Raw genomic sequence first — 22,872 nt, forward strand, 5'->3', positions numbered from 1 at the left:
CCAAGTAGCTGGCACTACAGGTGAGTGCCATCATACCCGGCTAATCTTTTAATTTTTAGTAGAGATGGGGATTTACCATGTTGACTAGGCTGGTTTCGAACTCCTGGCCTCAAGTGATCCACCCGCCTTAGCCTCCCAAAGTGCTGAGATTACAGGCGTAGGCCACCAAGCCCACCCCAAAAGCCATGATTCTTTAAGGAGATTAAGCTGAGTGCCTCAAATATGCAGAAGAAAGGAATGTCTCAGAGGGGAAAACATCAAGTTTAGAGGCACAGACTGAAGGTCATGATCTAGCCATGGAGTATTTTGTTTAACTTACAAGCTATTTTTAAGTTTGGAATCAATTGCCAAAACTTAAAAATTAATAAAATTTGCACCAAAGTGTGAATTTCTGTAATTTGTTGAAAATACAGATGGCCATGCCACATTGGGCCCATATTCCTACATGGGAGCCACCAGTTGGAATTGAGGGTCAGTCACCCTTATAGAAAGACCCTGTGTTGGCCGGGCGCAGTGGCTCAAGCCTGTAATCCCAGCACTTTGGGAGGCCGAGACGGGCGGATCACGAGGTCAGGAGATCGAGACCATCCTGGCAAACACGGTGAAACCCCGTCTCTACTAAAAAATACAAAAAACTAGCCGGGCGACGTGGCGGGCACCTGTAGTCCCAGCTACTCGGGAGGCTGAGGCAGGAGAATGGCGTAAACCCGGGAGACGGAGCTTGCAGTGAGCTGAGATCCCGCCACTGCACTCCAGCCTGGGCGACAGAGCGAGACTCCGTCTCAAGAAAAAAAAAAGAAAGATCCTGTGTTTCCCCGTTTCCACAGACCCCACTACTCCCTAATGTCTTAAATGGCTTCACTCATTTATATTCCCCTGAACCCCAAGTTTATAACCCGGAGCAAGAAAGGCGAGAATTCACCCTGGGACTAGGAGTGCATTCTTCCACGCTGATAGGAGAGGAAAGGAGAATTGAGTGAGGTTTATGGGTCCTTAGAGAGAGAAGAGATCTGAAGGGGCCACAAGCACAGCTCTAAGCAGTAGTGTGCTGGTAAATGTTTAACAACAGCTCTCCAGGGAAGAAATGTGTGTGTATGTGTGTGTGTGTAAAATATTACTAAGATAAAGATATGTTTGTTGCACACAATTTACAAATAATAATAAACTCTTTATTGTAAATACTCTTTATTGTAAATACTCTATCCTAAATTCCATACAGCCAATTAATTCTTCCAGAATCTTTTGTTAATTTTTTTGTGTATAAATTTTACAGAGACAAAGGATATGTTTGTTGCACACAATTTACAAATAATAAACTCTTTATTGTAAATATTCTTTATTGTAAACACTCTTTACCCTGAACTCCATATAGCCAATTAATCCTTATAGAATCTTTTGCTAATTTTTTTTTGCCAAGCTCTTGTATCCAAAGCCAACTATCACAGCGATTTAGCCATGATTTGACCAAGTTAGACTACGAATAAAAATTCCTGATTACTCTACAGCGAGACGCTGAAGAATGGGTAGAAGTTTGGCATGAATGCTGCTTGAAATTTTTGTTTACACTAGTGAGGAAGACAAAAGTAAAACAATGAAGATGAATGTCAGAACTCCAGTTTCTTCAATTATTCCAGAAGCTGTCAGCTGAAATGGATAATAGTGTCTGACTATTGGAAGAACAGTTTCTTCATATTTTGGTGCTATTCACACTGTATTGGCTATAAACAAGACATACTTTAAAGTTTAATGTGCATTACTGACATTTAATCCAGCATGTTCTGAAGTCTAGAAAACCAACAAAACAATAAATCAAGCCCTGATGTATAGTCCTCTCTAATCTTTGTGATACAAAAATACTCCCCGCAGCCAGTTAACCAACCAAAGACAAACTAACGTGACGTCATTGAGTGGAGAATCAGGAAGAAATGTGCGGTATCTCCCCTAGGTCTCTCTGTAAGAGTTACTATATATAAATAGCCTCAAGAGCACAGATAAAAGTAACATGTAGTAAAATTAGGTAATGAGTTTTGAGTATAATTATTTGTTTTCATATAATGTATTGAATTATACATTTAAGTCATTTAATTTGTTATAATGGCTGTGTTTACACTTGCAAAAATCCTGAAAGTGTAGCAATCAGCTCTCACAAGCCGGCAAAGCCAGCTCCAGCACACCACCGGAAGCATCTAGAATGGAGAAGACAGGAGAACTCGAGGGACCAGAGTCCTTGGGGGCTCTGCCAGCATCCATGTGTGCAGGCATGAATGACAACGCATCCAGCACCTAGCACCTATCTTAGCTCTTCATTCTCCCCAGCATCTGGGAGCTTCTTGTCAGTCCCTTCCTTAAGTGATCTCCAGTCTTAGCTACTTGCTCAGTCCCCTGTCTGATTCACCCTGACCCTTTACTGGGTCCAGAGGAGGGACCTGGGTAACGGAGGATGAGTAGAAATTTCCCAGTTCCTGGACCAGCTGGGGACTCTCCTGAAGGGAAACAGGGTCTAAATACACCCCCTGAGACATAATTATCCCCATTCTGCAGATGAGAAAACTGAGGGTTCAGGGAGTTGTTTTTTACCCAGGTTCAAATGCTGCCAAGAGGCAAAGGCAACATTGACAAGCAGGTTTGTTGGCCTCCAAACCTATCTCCTTTCTGCAAAGCCATCCTGTCCCATCCTGGAGACAGCTCCTGGACCAGCATTTAGAATTCCAGCTCACTGGAGTCAGTAGAAATCTTAAGAATGACCTTGTCCAGGCTTCCCATTATACAAGTGGGGAAACTGAGGCCCATGGTCATTCATACAGCAATGACACCAGCAGACCAAGCACTAGAGCTGAAGCCTCCTATCAACTAGTCAGAGTTGCTGGCAAAGGATAAATATTCTGGGTAAGAGAATTAGAGGGGTCGAATAAAACTCAGATAAAAGAGTCAAAAGGCCTATAATCCGAGCACTTTGGGAGGCCAAGGTGGGAGGGTCACTTGAGCTCAGGAGTTCGAGACCAGCCTGGCCAACATGGCGAAACCCCATCTCTACTAAAAATACAAAAAATTAGCTGGGCGTGGTGGCATGCACCTGTAGTCCCACCTGCTTGGGAGGCTGAGGCACAATAATTGCTTGAACCCAGGAGGTAGAAGTTGCAGTGAACTGAGATCATGTCAGCCTGGGCGACAGGGTGAGACTCTGCCTCAAAAAAAATAAGAGTAAAAAAAGAGATTTACCCCTCCCCAAAATGCCAGTTGAAAAAAGAGGTTAGAGAAGATGATATCCTCATTTGGATTTAGGGGTGATATCGGGAGAGGATTGGTACCCTTGAGATTCTTTGAGAAAGTCCATGGTGTAACAAAGACTTCATAGAATATTCTTCTTATAAATACTGCAGAGATGTGCAAGTCAATGGGGAAACTGAGGCATGAAGCTAGATCCTCAGAAACCCTCAGAGTTGGGCATTCTCAGACTTTCATCCTTTTTACCCCAGCAAAAACAGACCACCTTTGGGGGCAGGGGCCACTCCCAAATGACCAGCTGGAACTTGTACTCTGGGGCCTAGGAAGCAGGATGCTGGAGACGGTCTGCCAAAGCCATGGTTCCAGAATTTCCAGACAGATGGATTCCTCAGGAGGCTGCAGAGACCTCAATGCGGCTGTACTGGATGCCAGTGGAGTTCTGCCTGTGGCCAAAGCTCAGGGCAAACCTGTCAAACAGAGAATGTGTGGGATCACGGGGTGGCAAGGCCTGGGGCCGTCCCTGGGGGGTGGACCTTCCACTGGAGTTCCCACCCCCCAGTCCCACCTTCACTCCTACAATGACCCTTCCTGCTTCCTGCCTTACTACAAATGTCCACCTTCTCTCACCTGGACCCTCAGCAGCTCCTCCCTGGTCTCCCAGGGTCTTCCCTGGCCTCCTATAACCCCTTGTCACCATTACATCCACAGTGACCTTTCTAAATGCAAAAATCTGTCACTCCCCACTGATATGGTTTGGATCTGTGTCCCCACCAAAATCTCATGTTCAATTGTAATTCCCAGTGTTGGAGGTGGGGCATGATGGGAGGTGATTGGATCATGGGGGCAGTTTATCATGAACGGTTTAACACCATCCCTTTCGGTAGTGTCCTTGAGATGGTGAGTTCTCATGAAATCTGGTCATTTAAAAGTGTGTAGCACCATCCCCTGCTCCCGCCACCCACCCCCTGCTGCCGCCATGTAAGATGTGCTGACTGCCCTTCGCCTTCCGCCATGACTGTAAGTTTCCTGAAGCCTCCCCAGAAGTTGAGCAGACACCAGCATCATTCTTCCTGTACAGAGTGCAGAACCGTGAGCCAATTACACCTCTTTTCTTTATAAAGTACCCAGTATTTCTTCATATCTATGCGAGAATGGACTAATACACCTGCTCAGAAGGAAACTGAGCAGCCTAACATCCCATCATGCTCAGCCTAACATCCCATCTTCTCACCACGGCCGCCCTCCCCGACACCAACCCCTCCAGTCCCATTTGCTCATCACACCCTGGCCACTTGGGCCTCTTGTCTCTCCCTTCAAAACCCCTAACTTGTTTCCACTTCAGGGCCTTTGCTTCTTTGCTCTTGCTGTTCCCTCCACCTAGAACATTTCTTCCAGCTCTTGAAACTGTTTCTTGCGCTTGAACATTTCTTCCAGCTCTTGAACCCGCTGACTTTTTCTCATAATTCCAGTCTCAGCTCAGAGCGGCCTTCCTTGAGCACCATTCATTCAGTCAGAGACATGGTTAAAGATGACAGTGCCAGGTACTGTTCTAGGCCCTGGGAACAGGGCAGTAAGTGAAACCAATACACAAAAATATCACCGTGCTTGTTGAAAATTCCTGATACACTTGTAACACAAATGCACCCGTAGCTATTTGCACCCTAGCTAAAGAAACTGTATCCATCTCCCAAATCTGCTGTTCAGTCTCTGGTAGGTTAATCTGCCTTATTTTCTTCATGATGGAAAAACTCTGAATTATCTTATTCGTGCATTTTTGAGTTTTGTAGTCTCTCTCTCTCCTATACATTAAAATGTAACTTCCTTCTAAGTCCAGAAACAGGGTCTCTCTCGGTCATGGGTCTGTCCCCAGAGCCTACTACAGTGCCCGGCACTTAAAAATATTTGCTGAAAGTTGAATGAATCGATTCCTGAGAAACTGGGATAAAACAGGAATTTTTGAAAGTTTTTGTTGTTGTTGTTGTTATATCCCCTGAGGGATTGGTAAAGGTCTCTTTTGAACAGAAATAACTTGACAGAAAGCAAAATAAACAACATTTCGGCAACCAATTGCCATTGATTGATGTAAGACGATTTGAGCCCCTTGTGTTACTAATGTGTCCCTAAAGCAGGTAGAGAAATTGGATCTGTAAGATGTAGGTCCCCATTTCCAACAAGCACATCTGAGGCATAGGGATGCAGAAGAAGTCAGCCCTACAGCAGTGGGTGACAGCTCTACCAGCATCTGCCTCTCATTTTGGGGGAACTAGTCTACTCTGTGGCATGCGGCTTGACTGGACTATCAATCAAGGATCTCTACCCTATCCTGGCTAAGTTAGAGGTTAGGAGGTGGGCACATAAACCAGCCGCGGCCAATCAGACTTTCTCCTGGGACCATGACTTTTGTATGGAGGACACAGGAATGAAAATAGTTGCTGCTGAAAAGACTATCCCTTTAGTTCCTGTTGTCAAAATCCCTGGACATGCCCTGGTCCTGTGTTCCCAAAGTTGAGTTTCTCTCTCTCTGTGGCCTCTGATATCAAGAGCCCCCTGAACTCTAGGGACAGAGATGATAAAACACAGACCTGCCTCTGGAATCCACGAAAACCCCTAACTTCCTGTCTTCTCCAGAGTCAGAGCAGACCCAGCCTCCGGTCCCCAAGAGCTGGCCCTGGCTCCCCCATGTAACCCCAGGACCAGCCTGACACCCCACAGCTGCAGTCACATCCTGCCTTACCCCAAGGCTGGCTCCCACCTGCCTTTCTGCCTCCTTTGCTTTTTATCTCAGAGGATGGATTTGGAATCTTCTCCCAAGAAAATCAGTGTGGCAGAGATGCCAGGCAGCTGTCTAGTAACAGAACCCTTGATTTTCAGCTGGGCACATGGCTACCCAGATTGAAAACCACATTTCTTGGCCTCCCCTGCACATAGGTGTAGCCAAGTTCTATGCAAAGGCATGTGGGCGGAAGTGACCTTGAGGACTATGCCCACCCCTCCCCCCCCCCATCCTCTGGCAGGTATGTGGGGTTGCACCTCCTTAGGCCATGCAGGAAAGGCGATACGGAAGAGGTGGCACGGCAACAAAACAGAAGGAGCCTGGGACCCTGCATGACCTCATGGCACACAGCTTCCACCCAGCCCTGGACCCCCAACTGACATTTGGACGACTTCAAGCCGCCAAATCGATTTCCTAACTAATACAGCTGGGTTGCTGAGGGGCCTGCCGAAACTGCAGAAGGTGCCACTCAACAAAGTAGGAGAGGACATTCTGGAGTGGGGAGGACTGGGTTACAGGTTCTTACATCAGAAGCCAGATTGCGGTGGGGCTTAGAAGCCAGTGCAGGGATGCTAGTCAATATTAAAATGTTTTTTTAAAACTTTGTATGACTTCCCAGAAACAGAACGGGCAGTCAGGAGCTGGTGACTATCACCTACTTACAAGAGGTAACTGGGGACATTTGCCAAGGATGCTTAGGATTGTAGCACTTTGAAGTTCCTTCCGAAGCTCCCATTCCACTCGTCTTATTTGAACAGTCTCATGATGCTAAGATTCTGAACTCCCCTTAATGACCCGAAGACCTGATGTGATCTAGCTCCTACCCATCTAGCCTGTTTGACCCTGCACGCTCTTCCCTCCCTCTGTTCCAGGCACACTGGCTTCCTTGTTGTTCCTTGCACATGCCAGATACATGCCCACCTCAGGGCCTTTGCACTTGCTGTTCCTTCTGCCTAATGCTCCTCCCCCATCGTTACATGGGTGCCTCCTTCTCACTGACTTAAATTCCACCTCCTCTGAGAGGACTTCCCTCCCTGACCACCCACTCTACTTCAGCCACAACGCCTTTCTTCTTTGTTCCCCCTGTGTCAACCTGGCCCTCTCAACATATTTTGCTCTGTTTCATTTTCTCCTAATCACCCATCACCAACTAAAATGCTTTTGTTTATGCATGTGTTGTCTTCCCTCCCCCATCAAATGGAAGCTCCTTGAGGACAGGAACTTTGTCTTCCTTAATCTCTGCAAGTTTCCTAAGGCTCTGAACACTGTCTGGCACATAGTAACGACTTAATAAATAGCCGCAGAATGAATGCATGAAGCCCACAAGTGTTTTGCATGCAATATTTAAAGGCCATAGTTATAATGTTTTGCTTCTCCAAGGTCCAGTGACTCTAAGATAGTTTATGGTTTTAAGATTCCACTGTTCTAGCCTCCTGTATTCCATAATCAAATGATTTTTAAATCCCTGTGAGCTGGGTCTTAAAGTCAAATGAAAAGGCACTGTAGGGAGACACAGAGCAACTCAAGGAAAACAGCTGTGTGTGACCGGACAAAACTCATAGTGCCCAGGAAGACAGGAGGAATGCCCGCTTGCAAAGGGAAAGCACAAAGACGAAAATCCTGAAGCCATGTGCTTGGGGTGTGATACAGCTCTTCCCCCAGACCCACCCTGTCAGCTTCCTACCGTCTCTTCTGGAACTGCTGGTCTATCTCTGCCAATGACTGGCCTTTTGTTTCAGGAACAAATAAATAGATGAAGCCCAGGCCGAGGACAGCGGTCAGTCCGTAGAGCAGGAAGGTCCAGGACAAGCCGATGGTGCCTGGAAAAAGGGCGAGTGTGTAGGCCAGAGTGCCCCGCAGCCTGGGCCAACTGGCGGGTTCTAGGTCAGGCATGGAAAGTCAGTTCACTCAAAGCAAATGTTCCCAATGATCAATTTGCAGAATGACCAATAAGCTGTCAGTGAAGTACGTTAAAGCGGAAATCTCATTGATTGTCTCAAAGGAGGGGATGAGCCAGGATTCAAGTCCACAAGCACAGAGACAACGGCAACTTGTGTTTATGGGAAAGAGCCCTCACCCACATCTAGAGCACTATCCCGTGGAGTGTGCTTGGGCTCCAAAAGCCTGGCTTGAAGGATCGTGGATCCAGCTGAGTTGCCAAACAGCTGCATAGACACAGCTTGGCAAATCTCAGTTTAAAAAAAAAAAAAAAATCCTTAGAAATTCCATGAATTGGGCTCTGCACAGTGGCTCACGCCTGTAATATCAGCACTTTGGGAGGCTGAGGTGGGAGGATCACTTGAGCTCAGGAGTTCAAGACCAGCCTGGGCAACATGGTGAAACCCTGTCTCTACTAAAAATAAAAAATAAAAAAATTAGCTGGGCATGACAGCGCACACCTGTAGCCCCAGCTACTCGGGAGGCTGAGCCCTGCAGGTTAAGGCTGCAGTGAGCCGAGATCATGCCACTGCACTCTGCCCTGCACTCAGGGCGACAGAGTGAGAGACCCTGTCTCAAAAATAAAAAAAGACAACAAAAACAAAAACCAAAAAAACCACCAAACAAAAACAACAACAAAAAAACACCCAGAAATCCCATGAATCGGTCATTCAGTGAATCGATCATTCAGAGAATTGAGTTTTAGCCAGTTTGGCCTGTGACTGGTTTGGGAGAGAGGACAAAAGTCACAGTTCAGTCCCAGAGTCGGCCTCCTTCCTAGAGCCTCCAGTGGGTCTCAGAGCCAGCAGCCAAGATGGGAATGACCCTGAGTCCTTTGATGTCATCCAGCCCAAGACAGAGAAGAGGCTGTGGAGGAAGGGTCTTTGTCAAGGCAGAAGACAAATTATGTTTTGGAAGCCATTCTCACCTCTGACAGCCATATCCGTATCTCCTTTAGGCAGCCTCCCATGACCAGCTGGACCTATTGCCAGCAGGAGGAGCAACAGTCTGGAAGTCAGTGGGGCTGGTTCTAGTATTTTGACTCCCTGGCTGGATGGGGTAAGGATGTATTTTCCCATATGTGAAATGGGGATGATATATGATACAATTCCAGTAAATTCCTTCCTTCCTTTCTCCCTCCCTCCCTTCCTTGTTTCTCTCCTTCTTTCTCCTCTTTTACTCATTTACTCCACACAAAGGGAAATGCTTGAAGACTGAGGCTGCAGGGAGAAGCTTGGATTCCCTAAGACTGGGGGTGGAAGACAGCCATGATGGGGGGGGTTCTTCCACTGGGGTTTCCCACAGCACCGCCCCCCAGCCTCCCAAGGTGGCTGCACCTTTGAGAAGGAAACTCTTGGCCATAGGGAATAGGAAAATAACTGAACCCTAAGAACTGTGCCTTGGGGCCCACAGTGAAGGAGCCTGTGTACTCTGGCCCAGATGAGCAATACCCACCGAAGACCAGGGTCTGGAGCCATGAGCAGCTCAGCATTTCAGAGTCATTCCCTCGTGTTCTGGGCCCACATAATTTCCACCCCATCCCACCACACCGCAGACTGGGTTTCAATGTTAGGGAGGAAGAGATGATGTCACCCAAACTTGATTTGAGAAAAACTTCCAGGCCAGACATGGTGACTCATGGCTGTAATCCTAGCACTTTGGGAGGCCAAGGTGGGTGGATCACTTGAGGTCAGGAGTTCGAGACCAGCCTGGCCAACCTGGTGAAACCCTGTCTTTATGAAAAACACAAAAATTAGCCGGGCATAGTGGCAGGTGCCTATAGTCCCAGCTACTCGGGAGGCTGAGGCAGGAGAATAGTTTGAACCTGGGAGGTGGAGGTTGCAGTGAGCTGAGATTGCACCACTGCACTCCAGCCTGGCTGACAGAGCAAGACTCTGTCTCAAAAAAAATTAAAAAGAAAAGAAAAGCCAAGAAAAACAGGTGTCATGAACCAGTTTAAGCCAGTTTGGAGCAAATAAACATTGCTACTCTTACACCTGCCGGTTGACCTCAGATGACCTCTCACCAGTACTGGGTGTAGACTATCACCCGTTAGCTGGCCGGGGGAGTTTTACAGTGCGTATGAGGGTCCTGGATGTCGTTTTGGACACTTGGTGATGTTTCTGCACAGAATAATGGTTCTGCAGCTAATACACAGGAAAATCCAAAAATGTCTGCTTTAGAGTAGGGAGCTTGGGCCACAGGAAAAAAATGGACTTGTCTGGGAAGGACTCACCAATGAGATCAAGGAAGGAGAGGCTGATGAAGAGATTGGCTGCCCAGTTGAAGCTGTTGCAGAAGGCGAAGGCTCTTCCTCGTATCTCCACAGGGTAGATCTCGCTGAGAACAAGCCAGGTCACTAGGGTGGGAGAGCAGGAGGGCTCCTGGGCTGTGGTGGGACCTGGGGCCTGGCACCATCAGGTCAAACACGCAGCCTCTCAACAATGGGATTTTGCAGTGTCAGGCTCCCGATACCAAACTCCCACCCCCATACCTCTGTAAGAATCCCAGGAGGGTCTCAGTTTGCTGAAGACTGAGAGGTTTTCTGAGACATGAGACTTTCAGTGCTGAGATGGGAACAGTCTTGGATGAACTGGGATGATTGGTTTTTCACCCTATTCACTAAATTCCTTCCAGTTGTGAGCTATCCAGGCTTTAAGGGACCTGAAGCTCAAATGACTTGGGGAGCCTTTTAAGGAATACAAATTACAAACATAAAATTAGGCACTGGCCCTGGGAGGAGCAACTGCTAGTAAGTGAGGGGCCCTGAAGCTTCATGGTCAACCCACCTCTACTGCCCTGCTGACACCCTGCCAGGTAGTCAGGGTGGGAAGTCCCCAAACTTCCCCTTAGGAGGGGTAGGGGGCTCCAGAGTCACCTGCAAGAAAACTCCACTTACCTGGCCCAAACCCAAAGGAAAAGGCGCTGACAAAGACCATCAGGCAGAGCAGCGCCGTCCAGCGCAGCAGTGCATGTCCCTGGGTGGGCAGAGGGGGCCCAGGGAGGGCAGAGCTCAGGGCCGGCTGAGGAGGGGCTGAGGGGTCTCCAGATCTGGGATGGGGCTTGGTTTTCTTAACAGTGGACAAGATTGGCTCCCTTTGGTCCTCATTGGTCCTTGGCATGGGAGGTAGAGAGGAGTCCCGCAGCAGGCCAGAGTCTTCAGGGAGGCCCATCTGCCCAGTGGCATTGGGCACAGCCAGGCAGCTTGGGCCTGAGTCCATGGGCACGGCAAAGCTGACGAGGCCTATGCCGCTGACGGACAGGGCCATGAAGGCACAGCCAGCTAGCAACAGAGCCCTGCGGCCTGCACGGTCCACCAGCCCCATGGCGGTCAGGGTAGCTGCCACCTTCACTGCGCCAAGCCCCACAGAAGCCAGCATGGCTGAGGATCCCCCATGGAAGCCGACGGAGCTGAAGATGGTGGAGGCATAGCACAGCACGTTGGGCTGCCCTGTTAGTTGCTGGAAGAGCACCAGCCCCAGGCCCACTGTGGTCCGGCCTCGCATGTTATCCCGTGCCCTGAAGAGGTCCAGAAAGGAGTACCGTGGCCTCCCCAGGCCCAGCTTGGGGGCCTCACCTCCCTGGAGTGGGATGAGGTCCTTGTGTGCTGCAGTCTCATCTGCACCAGCAGGGAGGAAGAGGAGGCTGAGGGACTGCAGGAGAGCAGGTGCGGTGGCCCAGCCGAACATATGTCTCCATCCCCAGGGGGTACCAGCCAGTGCATAGTTGAGGGCATAGGAGAGCAGGATGCCCACGGTGATTCCTGCCTCATAGAGGGACACCAGCACTCCCCGCTGCCGTGGTCCCACGAGCTCTGACACATAGATACAGCAGGCCATGGAGGAGAGGGAAATGGCGAAGCCAACCACAGAGCGGCCCAGGACCAGCCAGGTCAGGGAACCAGCCAGGCCCAGGGTCAGGCTGCCTGCCAGCAGCACCAAGTTGCTCCCGAGGATGGCTTGCTTCCTGCCATAGCAGTCAATGAGGAAGCCACCAACCAGGGAGGCAAGGAGAGCTCCCAGAAGCAGGCTGCCCACCAGGAACTCCTGCTCCAAGCAGCTTAGCCCAAAGTCAAGCTGCAGTGGCAGCAGGGCACCTGATATGACTGCCAGTTCATAACCAAAGGTCAGGCCACCCAGCAAAGACACAGAGGCACACAAGGGCAGTAGAGGTGGGGGGCGGCCTAAAAAACAAAAGTGACAGGGACAGAGTTAGAATGGTTCCTTGTCATACCATCAGTCCATTCAACCTTCCCTCCATCTGTCAACACCTCCATCTATCCATCCATCTACTCCATCTATTCAACCATCCATTCAAACCATCCATCCATCCATCCATCCATCCATCCATCCATCCATCCATCCGACCATCCATCCACTCCATCAATTCAACCATCCATCCATTCCTCCTCCATCCATCCATTTACTCCCTCTGTTCAACCACCCATTCAACCATCCACTGATCCATCCATCCACTCCATCTATTCAACCATGCATCCATCTACTCCATCTATTCAACCATCCATCCATCCATCCATCCATCCATCCATCCATCCATCCAACCACCATCCTATACCATCTGTTCAATCATCCATTCAACCATCCATCCATTCTTCCATCCACTCCATCTATTCAACCACCCATCCATCCAAATTCTACTTCATCCATCCAAATATTCATCCATCTGTATGTCCATTTATCTATCCCTTAATTCACTCAACCATCCATCAATTTATTGATCTATTTATCTATCTGTCTACAAAACCATCCATTCATCCACCCATCTCTGTATTTCATCCTTTTATATACTCATCCACACATCCATCCATATTTATTTATCTGGCATCTACAACATGCCAGGAAGTGCTCTTAGGGCTGGAATATAGCCGTGTTGTCCAGGATCTAATGTTCTAGAAGAAATAGGAAGATAATAAACATACAATTTTGGGTGGTGAAGATGTCATAAAAAATGAAGCAGGGAAAGAGAATTAAGATTGATGGAGTAGGCCAGGTGCAGTGGCTCAAGCCTGTAATCCCAGCACTTTGGGAGGCTGAGACGGGCGGATCACGAGGTCAGGAGATCGAGACCATCCTGGCTGACACGGTGAAACCCTGTCTCTACTAAAAAATACAAAAAACTAGCCGGGCGTGGTGGTGGGCACCTGTAGTCCCAGCTACTTGGGAGGCTGAGGCAGGAGAATGGCGTAAACCCAGGAGGCGGAGCTTGCAGTGAGCTGAGATCCCGCCACTGCACTCCAGCCTGGGCGACAGAGTGAGACTCCATCTCAAAAAAAAAAAAAAAAAAAAGATTGATGGAGTAGTACTATTTCAAGGCCTCTCTGAAGAGCAAAAATTTGAGCAGAGATCTGAGTGACATGAGAGCGAAAGTCCTAGGAAAATCTGGGAGAAGAACATTCTAGACAGAGTGAACAAAACGTACAGAGGCCCTGAGGTAGGACAGTTCTTGGTGTTTGAACAACTATGGATATTAATGGTTAGTACTTATATGGTCCTTACTAAATGCCAGAATCTGTTTTAAGAGCTTTATATGTATTTTCTCATTTAATTGTTACAGCAACCCTATAACCTATCATTACTATCATCCTCCAAAGTGCACAGAAGTTAAGAAACTTTCTCATGGTCACATAACAAGTAAGTTGTAGAGATGATGTGGCTAAAGTGAGGACCTTTAATCACTGAGGTGATCAGCCAGGAGGCCAAAGGCTGAAGCCCAGTGAGAGAGAGTGATGGGAACTAATGAGGCAGGAGAAGTAGGCAGGGGCCAGACCATGTGGGACTTTGCAGGTCAAGAGGACAATGAGGAATGTCATTCTCAGTGGTTGGAAGCCTTTGATGGCTTCAGCCAGGAATGAGGGAATCTACTTTTATTTTTCAATTTTTATGAGTCCCAACAGGAAATAAATAGGTCATCTACTTTTAATTTTTAAAATATTGCTCTTGCTGTTGTATGGAGATGCTAAATGAGGTGAGTGTGGCCCAATCAACGTCCATTCACCCCTTTTTCTTTGGTATCAGGACTCTATCCAGCTAAAAGACTACATTTCCCACCTTTCCCACAGCTATGGGTGGCTACTAAGACGGAAGAGGGAGTTTTTTTGGTGGGACATTGAGAAAAGCTCTCCAAGAAGAGGGTGAGGAGGGAGACAGCTGGCTAGAGTCTTTTTTGCCCTTTTTTCTAGCTCCCTTACCTCTTGCCTGGAATGCAAGTGTGATGACTGGAGCTTCAGCAGCCATCTTGGAACATGGTTGGGGGTAACCATGAGGATGCAAGCTATACACCGACATAGTAGGACAGAAATATAGAAGAAGAATGGGTCTTTGGTGACAGTAAGCCTACCATATCAACAATGGATTGTCAATCTCCATATATTTTTATGTGCTAAGAAGAAAATCCCAACCATTTCTCACTTAGTGAAACTATGCTACTTCCAGTTTCTATTCCTAGCAGTGAAACCAGAGAGCAAGAGCAACCCCAGGTTGGAAGGGTAGTACAAGGGTCCAGGTGAGAGTGCTAATGAAAACTAAGAAGAAATGCTATATAGCAGGGAGCTGCCAGTTAAAATCAATGAGGAACACGGGCTGCATGTAAGACAACAAAGAATGGTGGGGATTGCGGCAAACTGGAGAGTTCATGCCTCATCTAAAGTCACAACACAACTCCAGGTATTGTTAACACACCAGATTGTATAATCTCTAGCAAATTATGAGAAGGGTAACTGCCATTTCATGACTGATCCCCTTGTGCCAGGCATAATGTAAGATACTTTAAACACATCATTTCATGTAATCCTCACAACTGTAGGAAAACACCCTGTTGCATGGCCAGAGTGAGGGCATCTTGAAGCGAAACCACCATGATGACGGATATTTGGGCCCCACATACCAAGTTGTTCTACAGTAAGATCTTTTAAAATACCCGTAGTATAGATAACCCTTCATAAAGATGCTTATCCAGCCTCTCCAGTGGTCACAAGCCTTGGCAAGAAAGTGTGAAGACGTGATCAGCTGCACATGTTTTATGCTAAAAGCTTGATATATTAAGAATACTTTCTGGAGGGCAGGTATGAGAATCCACGGTCTTGTGGCTACCTGAGATACGGCTCCTGTTTGTATGTCCCTGTGAAATTTCCTTCTGCAAGACTGGATTTGTCGGCCTCCTTTTTTGGCCTCTCAGCTTCCTCAGCCTTCAGAGATAGATTTGCATAGACCTGCTCACCATGGAACAGCAACCTTACGAGTTAGGTATTATTAATATCTCCATGTAACAGATAAGGAAATTGGAAAACAGGAAGGTCAAGAACTGCCAGATTTGTTTTTTTTTTTTTTAAAGAGAAACCATAAATCCAGATTTTTATAAACTATTTTCTGATTTTTAAATGCTGTTCCAAGAACATATTAAAATATTCTTTGAGTCAGACAAAACACATTCAGAGTTTAACCCACAGGTACCAGTTTTCAACTGCTTCCATATGGAAACAAATCTTCAAGGAATACAAGGCTCTGGGTATAGTAAACATTTGTTACCTCTTCTGTCTGCCTGGAATATTTTCCTTTGAGAAGGAGCCCCTTCCCCCACTGATGGGGTTACCAGTCACAAGTACTCTCCACACACACGTAGGGATGAGCAAGTGGGTCTCAGGGAATTGCTATGCATAGACAGGAAAAAAGAACTACATTTTCTGAGAATTTCAAGCTACAGAAACAAAATAGTCATTGGTCATGATATGCAGAAGGCCTTTATGAAAATGAAACCAACACAGATGAGAACAGAGCCAAAAGATAGCAAGAAATAGATCCCAATATTATTGCATGAACCCATGGATCTAGCAGTGCCTGAAGCTTACTCAATCCGTTGGGCTCTTGTTACATGAGCCAACAAACATTCTTTGTTCTTTTAGTCTGGTTTCTACAAATTATAATTTAAAAGCTCTCAATTAGTATACCGAGCAACAGAATTTCCAGACACATGGAAAAACCTGCAATCTCTCTCTCTCTCTTTTTTTTCTAATTGAGGGATTTGTAGGGCTCCCAAGTCATTTTTACATATATATAGTAGTGAGGACAGGACAATACTTTAGATATTTGCAAAACAAGGTTCTTTTCTGTTTTGGCAACTAACTTGCTGTGTGACACTAGGCCAGTCACTTACCCTTTCTGGGCTGTGGGAGCTGGTCTCTAAAGATGGCTCCCGATGAGTCACGCCTCCTGGTGTTATGCCTTTATGTGGTTCCCTCTCACACTGAATTTGAGTAGCTCTGTGACTAGTTTTAACCACCAGAATACAGCTACAGTGACACTATTCAGTCCTGGGTCTAAATCTTGAACAATTTCCACGTTTTATGTTTTTTGGGGAGCCCCAAACCACTATGTAAGAAATCTGGCTACACTGTCACATGGAGAAACCAAGTGGAGAGACCCTTAGGCAACAGACAGGGGCCTCCAGATGATTCCAACCACAGCTGCAGAAGAACCATCCAGCAGAACCCATTCAACCCAGATAACTAGTAGATATAATAACATGATTTTTATTAGAAGACACTAAGCCTTGGAGTGTTTGTTAAACAGCAATAGATAACTTGAATGAGTCTTTCTTTTCCCATCTATAAAATGTTACTAGATCAGTCTCTTCCAAAGGGCTCCTGACAAATTAATGAAAGATGTTGCAACATCTATGTGTTAAAAATACCAATAAATAAAGCATCCATTCAAACATTTTTCTCCTTTAAGATGGAATAAAGATTCCTGAGTACATGATGAGTGAGCTCAAGGGTCAGTTTGTGGGAATCAGGAAAGCATGCCATGACCCAACTACTTCATTACTTAGGAAACACCAAACTGCACAATAATTCTGACTTCCATATCTTACAATGTGAGGTTTTTAGTCCTAGATTAGTTTAATTTATATCCAAATGGACCATTGGCTAAAGATGAAAAATGAAAAGGGTAATAAAGGAGGAGCTCAAAAATAATAATTCTGAAAAATTCTTCCTAAATCCAAAGAAATGAGTGTTTCAGTGTTCCCGTTTTATGAATGAACAAACTAATGAAGAAGGTAGAAAATCCTTGGCTGAATGTGAGAATGTGAGAGGCTTTTTGTCTTGTTTTGTTTTGTTTTTGGTAGATTTGTTTTCTTGCCATTTGCTTCTTTTCCCCTTCTAGTCCTCATGATTCCAGTTATCCGAGAGTTCTGGTTATTAAAGACATTCTGAAGCTTCTCTCTTGTGTGTCTGAACATACCTCATCTCACTCTGTGCCCCTCTCAGCTGCACTTGAACGGAGGTACTTCTGATCTCTCAGTCTCAGTTTGCTCGTGTGTATAATGGGGACAATAATATCCACCTTGTTTGCTTTCAGAGCTGGTGGGAAGATAAAATGAAACAATGGATGCTGTTCCTCTAAGTTGTTATATGATCTGCTGTGTTGACAACTTAGCACAGTGGAAAGCAATGAGGACTAGGACTGAAAAGGCCTGAGTTCCAGTCTCAGCACTGCCACTTGCTCTGTGCCACCCTGAGCAAGCTGCTTCTTCTTTGAACTCCAGTTTCCTCACCTGTAAAAACTGGCTCTTGGAAGAGTTCAGTAGAGAAAGGAGGCCCAGGAAGTGTGCTTGAGGAGAAGTACTATGATTGCTGTTACCACCTGTAACAGTCCTGCCCAATGCCAGACTTGATTAAGAAAACACAAACTTGGTGTCATCTCCTGCTCCCCTTCTGGTATGGTTTGGCTGTGTCCCCACTTTAACCCAACAGGTTAGATCTGTAACCATTTATCATGTGTCCCTTGTGAAAGCAGTATAGAGCTGGATGATTTCAGGTACAATCTGAGTTTCTTCTTTTAAAAGGTGAACTCGGCCGCGTGTGGTGGCTCATGCCTATAATCCCAGCACTTTGGAAGGCCAAGGCAGGTGGATCACCTGTGGTCAGGAGTTTGAGAACAGCCTGGCCAACATGGCAAAACGCATCTCTACTAAAAATACAAAAATTAGTCAGGCATGGTGGTGGGTGCCCATAATCCCAGCTATCAAGGAGGCTGAGGTGGGAGAATCAATTGAACCTGGGAGGCGGAGGTTGTAGTGAACTGAGATTGCACCACTGCACTCCAGCCTGGGCGACAGAGCAAGACTCCATCTCAAAAATAAATAAATAAAGATAGACAAATAAATAAATAAATAAAAGGTGAACTGATTCACATTTATTGCAATGACTGATACAACTGAAATTGCTTCTGCCATTTACTTTTTTGTCTTCTATTTACTGTGCTATCAGGATATTTCTTCTTACCTCCATTTCTGCTTTTGATGGATCATTTATGGGGTGGTTTTTTTTTTCCATTTTTTCCCCCACTGATTTGAGTGTTACACTTTCTATGTTTTCCTTTCTTCTTAGAGCAGCACTACCTGACAGCATTTTCTGCAATGACAGAAATTTCTATACCTATGCTGTGCAATATGATAGTCACTAACCAACCACATGTGGAAAATGAGCCCTTGAAATGTGGCTAATGGGATGTAGAAACTAATTTCTTTTCTTTTTCTTTTTTTTTTTTGTTTTAGACAGTCTTACTCTGTTGCCCAGGCTGGAGCACAGTGGTGTAATCTTGGCTCACTGCAACCTCTGCCTCCTGGGTTAAAGCAATTCTCCTGCCTCAGTCTCCCAAGTAGCTGGGACTACAGGCATGTACCACTATGCCCAGCTAATTTTTATATTTTTAGTAGAGACGGGGTTTCACCATGTTGGCCAGGCTGGTCTCGAACTCCTGACCTCAGGTGATCTGCCCGCCTCAGCCTCCCAAAATGCTGAGATTACTTACAGGTATGAGCCACCATGCCCAGCCCGAATTTTTTATTTTATTTTATTTCAATTAATGTACATATAAAAATAACCACATATGGATGGTGGCTACCCTATTCGCCGCACAATTGTACAGATTACTCTTAATTTTTAATTCACACACTTAAATTTATATATTTCTGGAAGCATCTAGAATAATCCAGCAGTATCTGTGTTATGCACTCCCACCCTGGAACTGACAAGAAATCTGCAATATTATAGCCAGATGTATGGAGAGTTTCTCTGGACCAGACATTGCTTTGAGTTTAAAAACACATTTACGGCCAGGTGCAGTGGCTCACGCCTGTAATCCCAACACTTTGGGAGGCTGAGGCAGGCGGATCACTTGAGGCCAGGAGTTCAAGACCAGCCTGGCCAACACGGTGAGACCCCATCTCAACTAAAAATACAAAAATTAGCTGGTTGTGTGGCACACACCACACCTGTAATCCCAGCAACTCGGGAGGCTGAGGTGGGAGAATCGCTTGAATCCGGGAAGGTCGAGGTTGCAGTGAGCCGAGATCGTGCCACTGCACTCCAGCCTGGACAACAGAGCAAGACCCTGTCTCAAAAAAAAAAAAAAAAAAGTTCTCACCACAACATTATGAGGTAGGCTCTTGTATTATTTACAAATGAATAAAGTGATCATCAGAGGAGTGAAGCAACTCACCTAAGGTCAAAAGTAGTAAGTGTAACCTGGACAACATAGCAAGATCCTGTCTCTACAAAAAATTTAAAAATTAGCCAGGCATGGTGGTGGGTGCCTGTAGTCACAGTTACTCCAGCGGTTGAGGTGTGAGGATCGCTTGAGCCCAGGAGTTTGAGGTTACAGTGAGCTACAATCGTGACACTGCACTGCAACCTGGGTGACAGACAGAGACCCTGACTCTAGAATAAAAAAACGAAAAACGCTGTAAGCGGCTGTGGCTAGAATGAAAGCCAGGCTGTCTGGGTCCACAGTCCCTACTCTTGACTGCTCCATTATAAAACCCTGGTGCAATGTGATTTCACTCTGTTCTCTTGGTTCGGTCCCTTCTTAGCTTTGTTGGGCAATATTTGTGCAGAGGGAGGAGTTCCATGGGTGAAGGAATCATTCCCCACCTCCACTTCTGCTCATCCCTCTCCCCTGCCACTCCTACCCTCCAAGGAAACAAACCCTTGCCATTCCCTGGCTGGCCTGTCCTTCCTGTTCCTCACCACTAGTAAACATCCTGGAAGATGTTGCTCAGATCCTGCTCTGTCTTCACCCCCTTTGCCCCTCCTCCCTCATTCCTGAGGTTTTCTCTCAGAAAGGAAGGTCTTTCCAGGCCATGTGAAGCAATCGAGGTGAAAGCCCAGGATTTGTTTGCCATTTCCTGGGTTCCTCTTGCAGCAAAAGGGAACCCAGCCAAAGGGTTCACAGCTTCCACCCACAGGTTCCGCTGGAAAACACATCAGTGCAGGTTCAGTTGCAATGGACAATAAAACTAATGGACAATAAAAACAAACAACATGTGAAATAAAATAGTAATAATATATCATGTTTGGAGACCTCCTCTGTGCAAAGACTTTATGTTCCTTCCCTCAATTCATCCTCATAACCACCCTAGGTGAGACTGCTGCCATTATTCCATCCACAGATGTGGAGGTTAAGGCTCACAGTGTTCTCACAGCTAGGAAGCAACAGGATCAGGATGGAAATGCTGACCTGCCTGCCTCCCAAACCCATGTCCTTAAGAGCTCTGCTGCACTGACCTTTCAGCAAGAAGAGTCAATCAGAGATAGGTGGGGTGGGAGGCAAGTGGGGTGCAGGGGGCAGAGGTGGAGGGGAGAGAGCGCTCAGAAAAACCCCAAGGGATAAAGCATGGTGAAATGATTTACTGTGGCATGCGACTGTAGATATAAAGGAGCACCTCAAAGGAGTCGGGGCCATCAGGAAGACAAGGAAGAACATTCCCTTTCCATGGTTCCCATCACCTGAGTCAGTCCCACCACCTTAGCACGACAGCAAAGGTCCTTCATGGGCTGGCCTAACTCCTCGGCCACTTCGCCTCCTCCCAGACCCTGTCGCCACAGCCCCCCCCACACACACCTTGCCAACACATTTGTTTCTGGCACATACTGTACGCTTTCATGCTGCTCCACCTCCGCACGTGCTGGGCCTCCTACATGCACTGTCCTTGTTCCCCAAGGAAAGGGTCTGTTTGTTCCTCTACTCTCCCTCTTCAGTCCCAGGTCCTGTGCCACCTCCCCAAGGAGCCTCCAGGTACACACATCTGTTATTTGGCATCCACTCCTCATCTTCCGTTGCAGGGAGCCACCCCTTTTCCTTGTCTCACAGTCTCCTGGTTTGGGTGGAGATGACCGCCCCCACCTCCACCCTCAGTGCCCAGCCCCAGGGTGGTGTCCATGATCCAGATCCAACCAATCAGCAGATTCCTGGGCCCTAGGCAGAGGTGAATACCACGTGGGGAACCTGGGCCAGTGAGAGTCGGCCCGAGCGTGTTTGCTCACCGGGGGTGCCAAGCTAGTGGTTTACCTGCCTGGAGCCACTGGGGGCCATCTTCCCCATGAAGGATTCCTGACAACACGGTATGAGCCCCTAGATCCAACTGTACCTGAAGCCACAGACTTCAGTGACCCATAAATACTCATCACCAATTTCTCAATTTTCTGAAAGTTGTCCTGTTGTTTTTTTTTTAATCTCAGTACCCAAGTACCCTTCATATCAGCAGACAGTAATGTCTGCTTAGCGACTTTCATTGGAAAAGTTTGAGGAAGTCCCTGAGCAATTCCCATGCATCTTCCTCAACTCTCCACTGCACTCCCTTTGCTTGGTCACACTGCAAGTTCCTTTGTGAGTCTTCCATATTCAACTAAGGAGGGCAGGGATAGAGACTGACTCGTCCTGAGCCTCCAGGGCCCCAGCCCTGCCCTGACACCCAAGAGGAACTCAATGAAGTTTCTGCTGAATGAACAAATGACTGGATAGGGGACCAGGGCTATTTCACCTCATGGCATTTCTGGGATTGTGTCAGATACTTCTGAACCTAAACTAATTCTACACAGCAGCCAGAAGGATCCTGGGAAAACCTAAGTCAGGCCTCATCACTCTTCCACTCAGAGCCCTCCAAGGCTCCTATTTCACTCTAAGAAAAGCCAGTGTCCTCACTGTGGCCTTGAAGGCTCTGCAGGATCCACCCCCTCTCACTGGGCTCCAGCCACACTGGTTTCTTGCTGTTACTCTCACTCCAAGCACGTCCCAACTCAAAGCTTGGTACCCGCCAACCTCTCTGCCTGGGAAGTCCTTTCCCTACACGCCAATGGTTCCTTCCCTCCTCCCTTCTGGTCTTTGCTGAAACATCCCTTTCTTGGTGAGGCTGTCACTGGCCCTCTACATAAAATTCAACCTCCCCGTAGCATCTAGCACTTTGTATCCCCTTCTGCACTTGTTTTTTGTGCGTGGCACTTCTCATCATCCAAAATAACTATATAGTTTACATATTTTTTGGTCTCCCTCACCTGAAAGTCAGCCTCAAGGGAACAGGAGTGGTTTGTTTCTTCTCAGCTGTCTCCCAGATGCCAAGGACAGTTACTCAGCACTCAATCAACATTTGTTAAACAAATGAATGATTGAGTGAATGAATGAAAAAACAAATGAACTGTGAGGACGTAGGAAATCCAGAGAGAAAGGATCTTGGCTCATGAACATCTGAAAGGTCCAGGGCCTGGAAGTGGCCATGGACAGGAAGCAGAGTAAGGCCTGGTCCTCAAATTAAGATGGCTTAGGCTGGGCATGGTGGCTCATGCCTATAATCCCAATACTTTGGGAGGCTAAGGCAAGAGGATCGCTTGAGTTCATGAGTTCAAGACCAGCCTGGGTAACATGGTGAAACTGCATCTCTACCAAAAAATACAAAAATTAGCCAAGTGTAGTGGCGGGGGCCTATAATTCCAGCTCCTCAGGAGGCTGAGGTAGGAGGATAGCTTGAGCCTGGGAGGCAGAGGTTGCAGTAAGCCAAGACTGCAAGACTGCACTCTAGACTGGATGATAGAGCCGGACTTTGTCAAAAAGGAAGGAAGGAAGGAAGGAAGGAAGGAAGGAAGG

General features: G+C 46.9%; 1 protein-coding gene across 1 annotated transcript in view; it reads right to left on the reverse strand.

Moving 5' to 3' along the window:
• Positions 1–1,147: 1,147 nt before the first annotated feature.
• Positions 1,148–22,872, reverse strand: part of SLC2A10 (solute carrier family 2 member 10) — a 25,230-nt gene continuing 3,505 nt past the window's right edge. Inside the window, exons 2-5 of the mRNA XM_025400432.1 lie at positions 10,836–12,119; positions 10,173–10,295; positions 7,683–7,818; positions 1,148–3,692 (exon numbers count right to left, since the gene is read on the reverse strand). Of these exons, the coding sequence (XP_025256217.1) occupies positions 3,614–3,692; positions 7,683–7,818; positions 10,173–10,295; positions 10,836–12,119 (1,622 nt within the window). The 3' untranslated portion in view covers positions 1,148–3,613. The remainder of the gene's footprint in view (positions 3,693–7,682; positions 7,819–10,172; positions 10,296–10,835; positions 12,120–22,872) is intronic.

Source organism: Theropithecus gelada, chromosome 10, assembly GCF_003255815.1.
Source record: "Theropithecus gelada isolate Dixy chromosome 10, Tgel_1.0, whole genome shotgun sequence".
Classification (NCBI taxonomy): domain Eukaryota; kingdom Metazoa; phylum Chordata; class Mammalia; order Primates; family Cercopithecidae; genus Theropithecus; species Theropithecus gelada.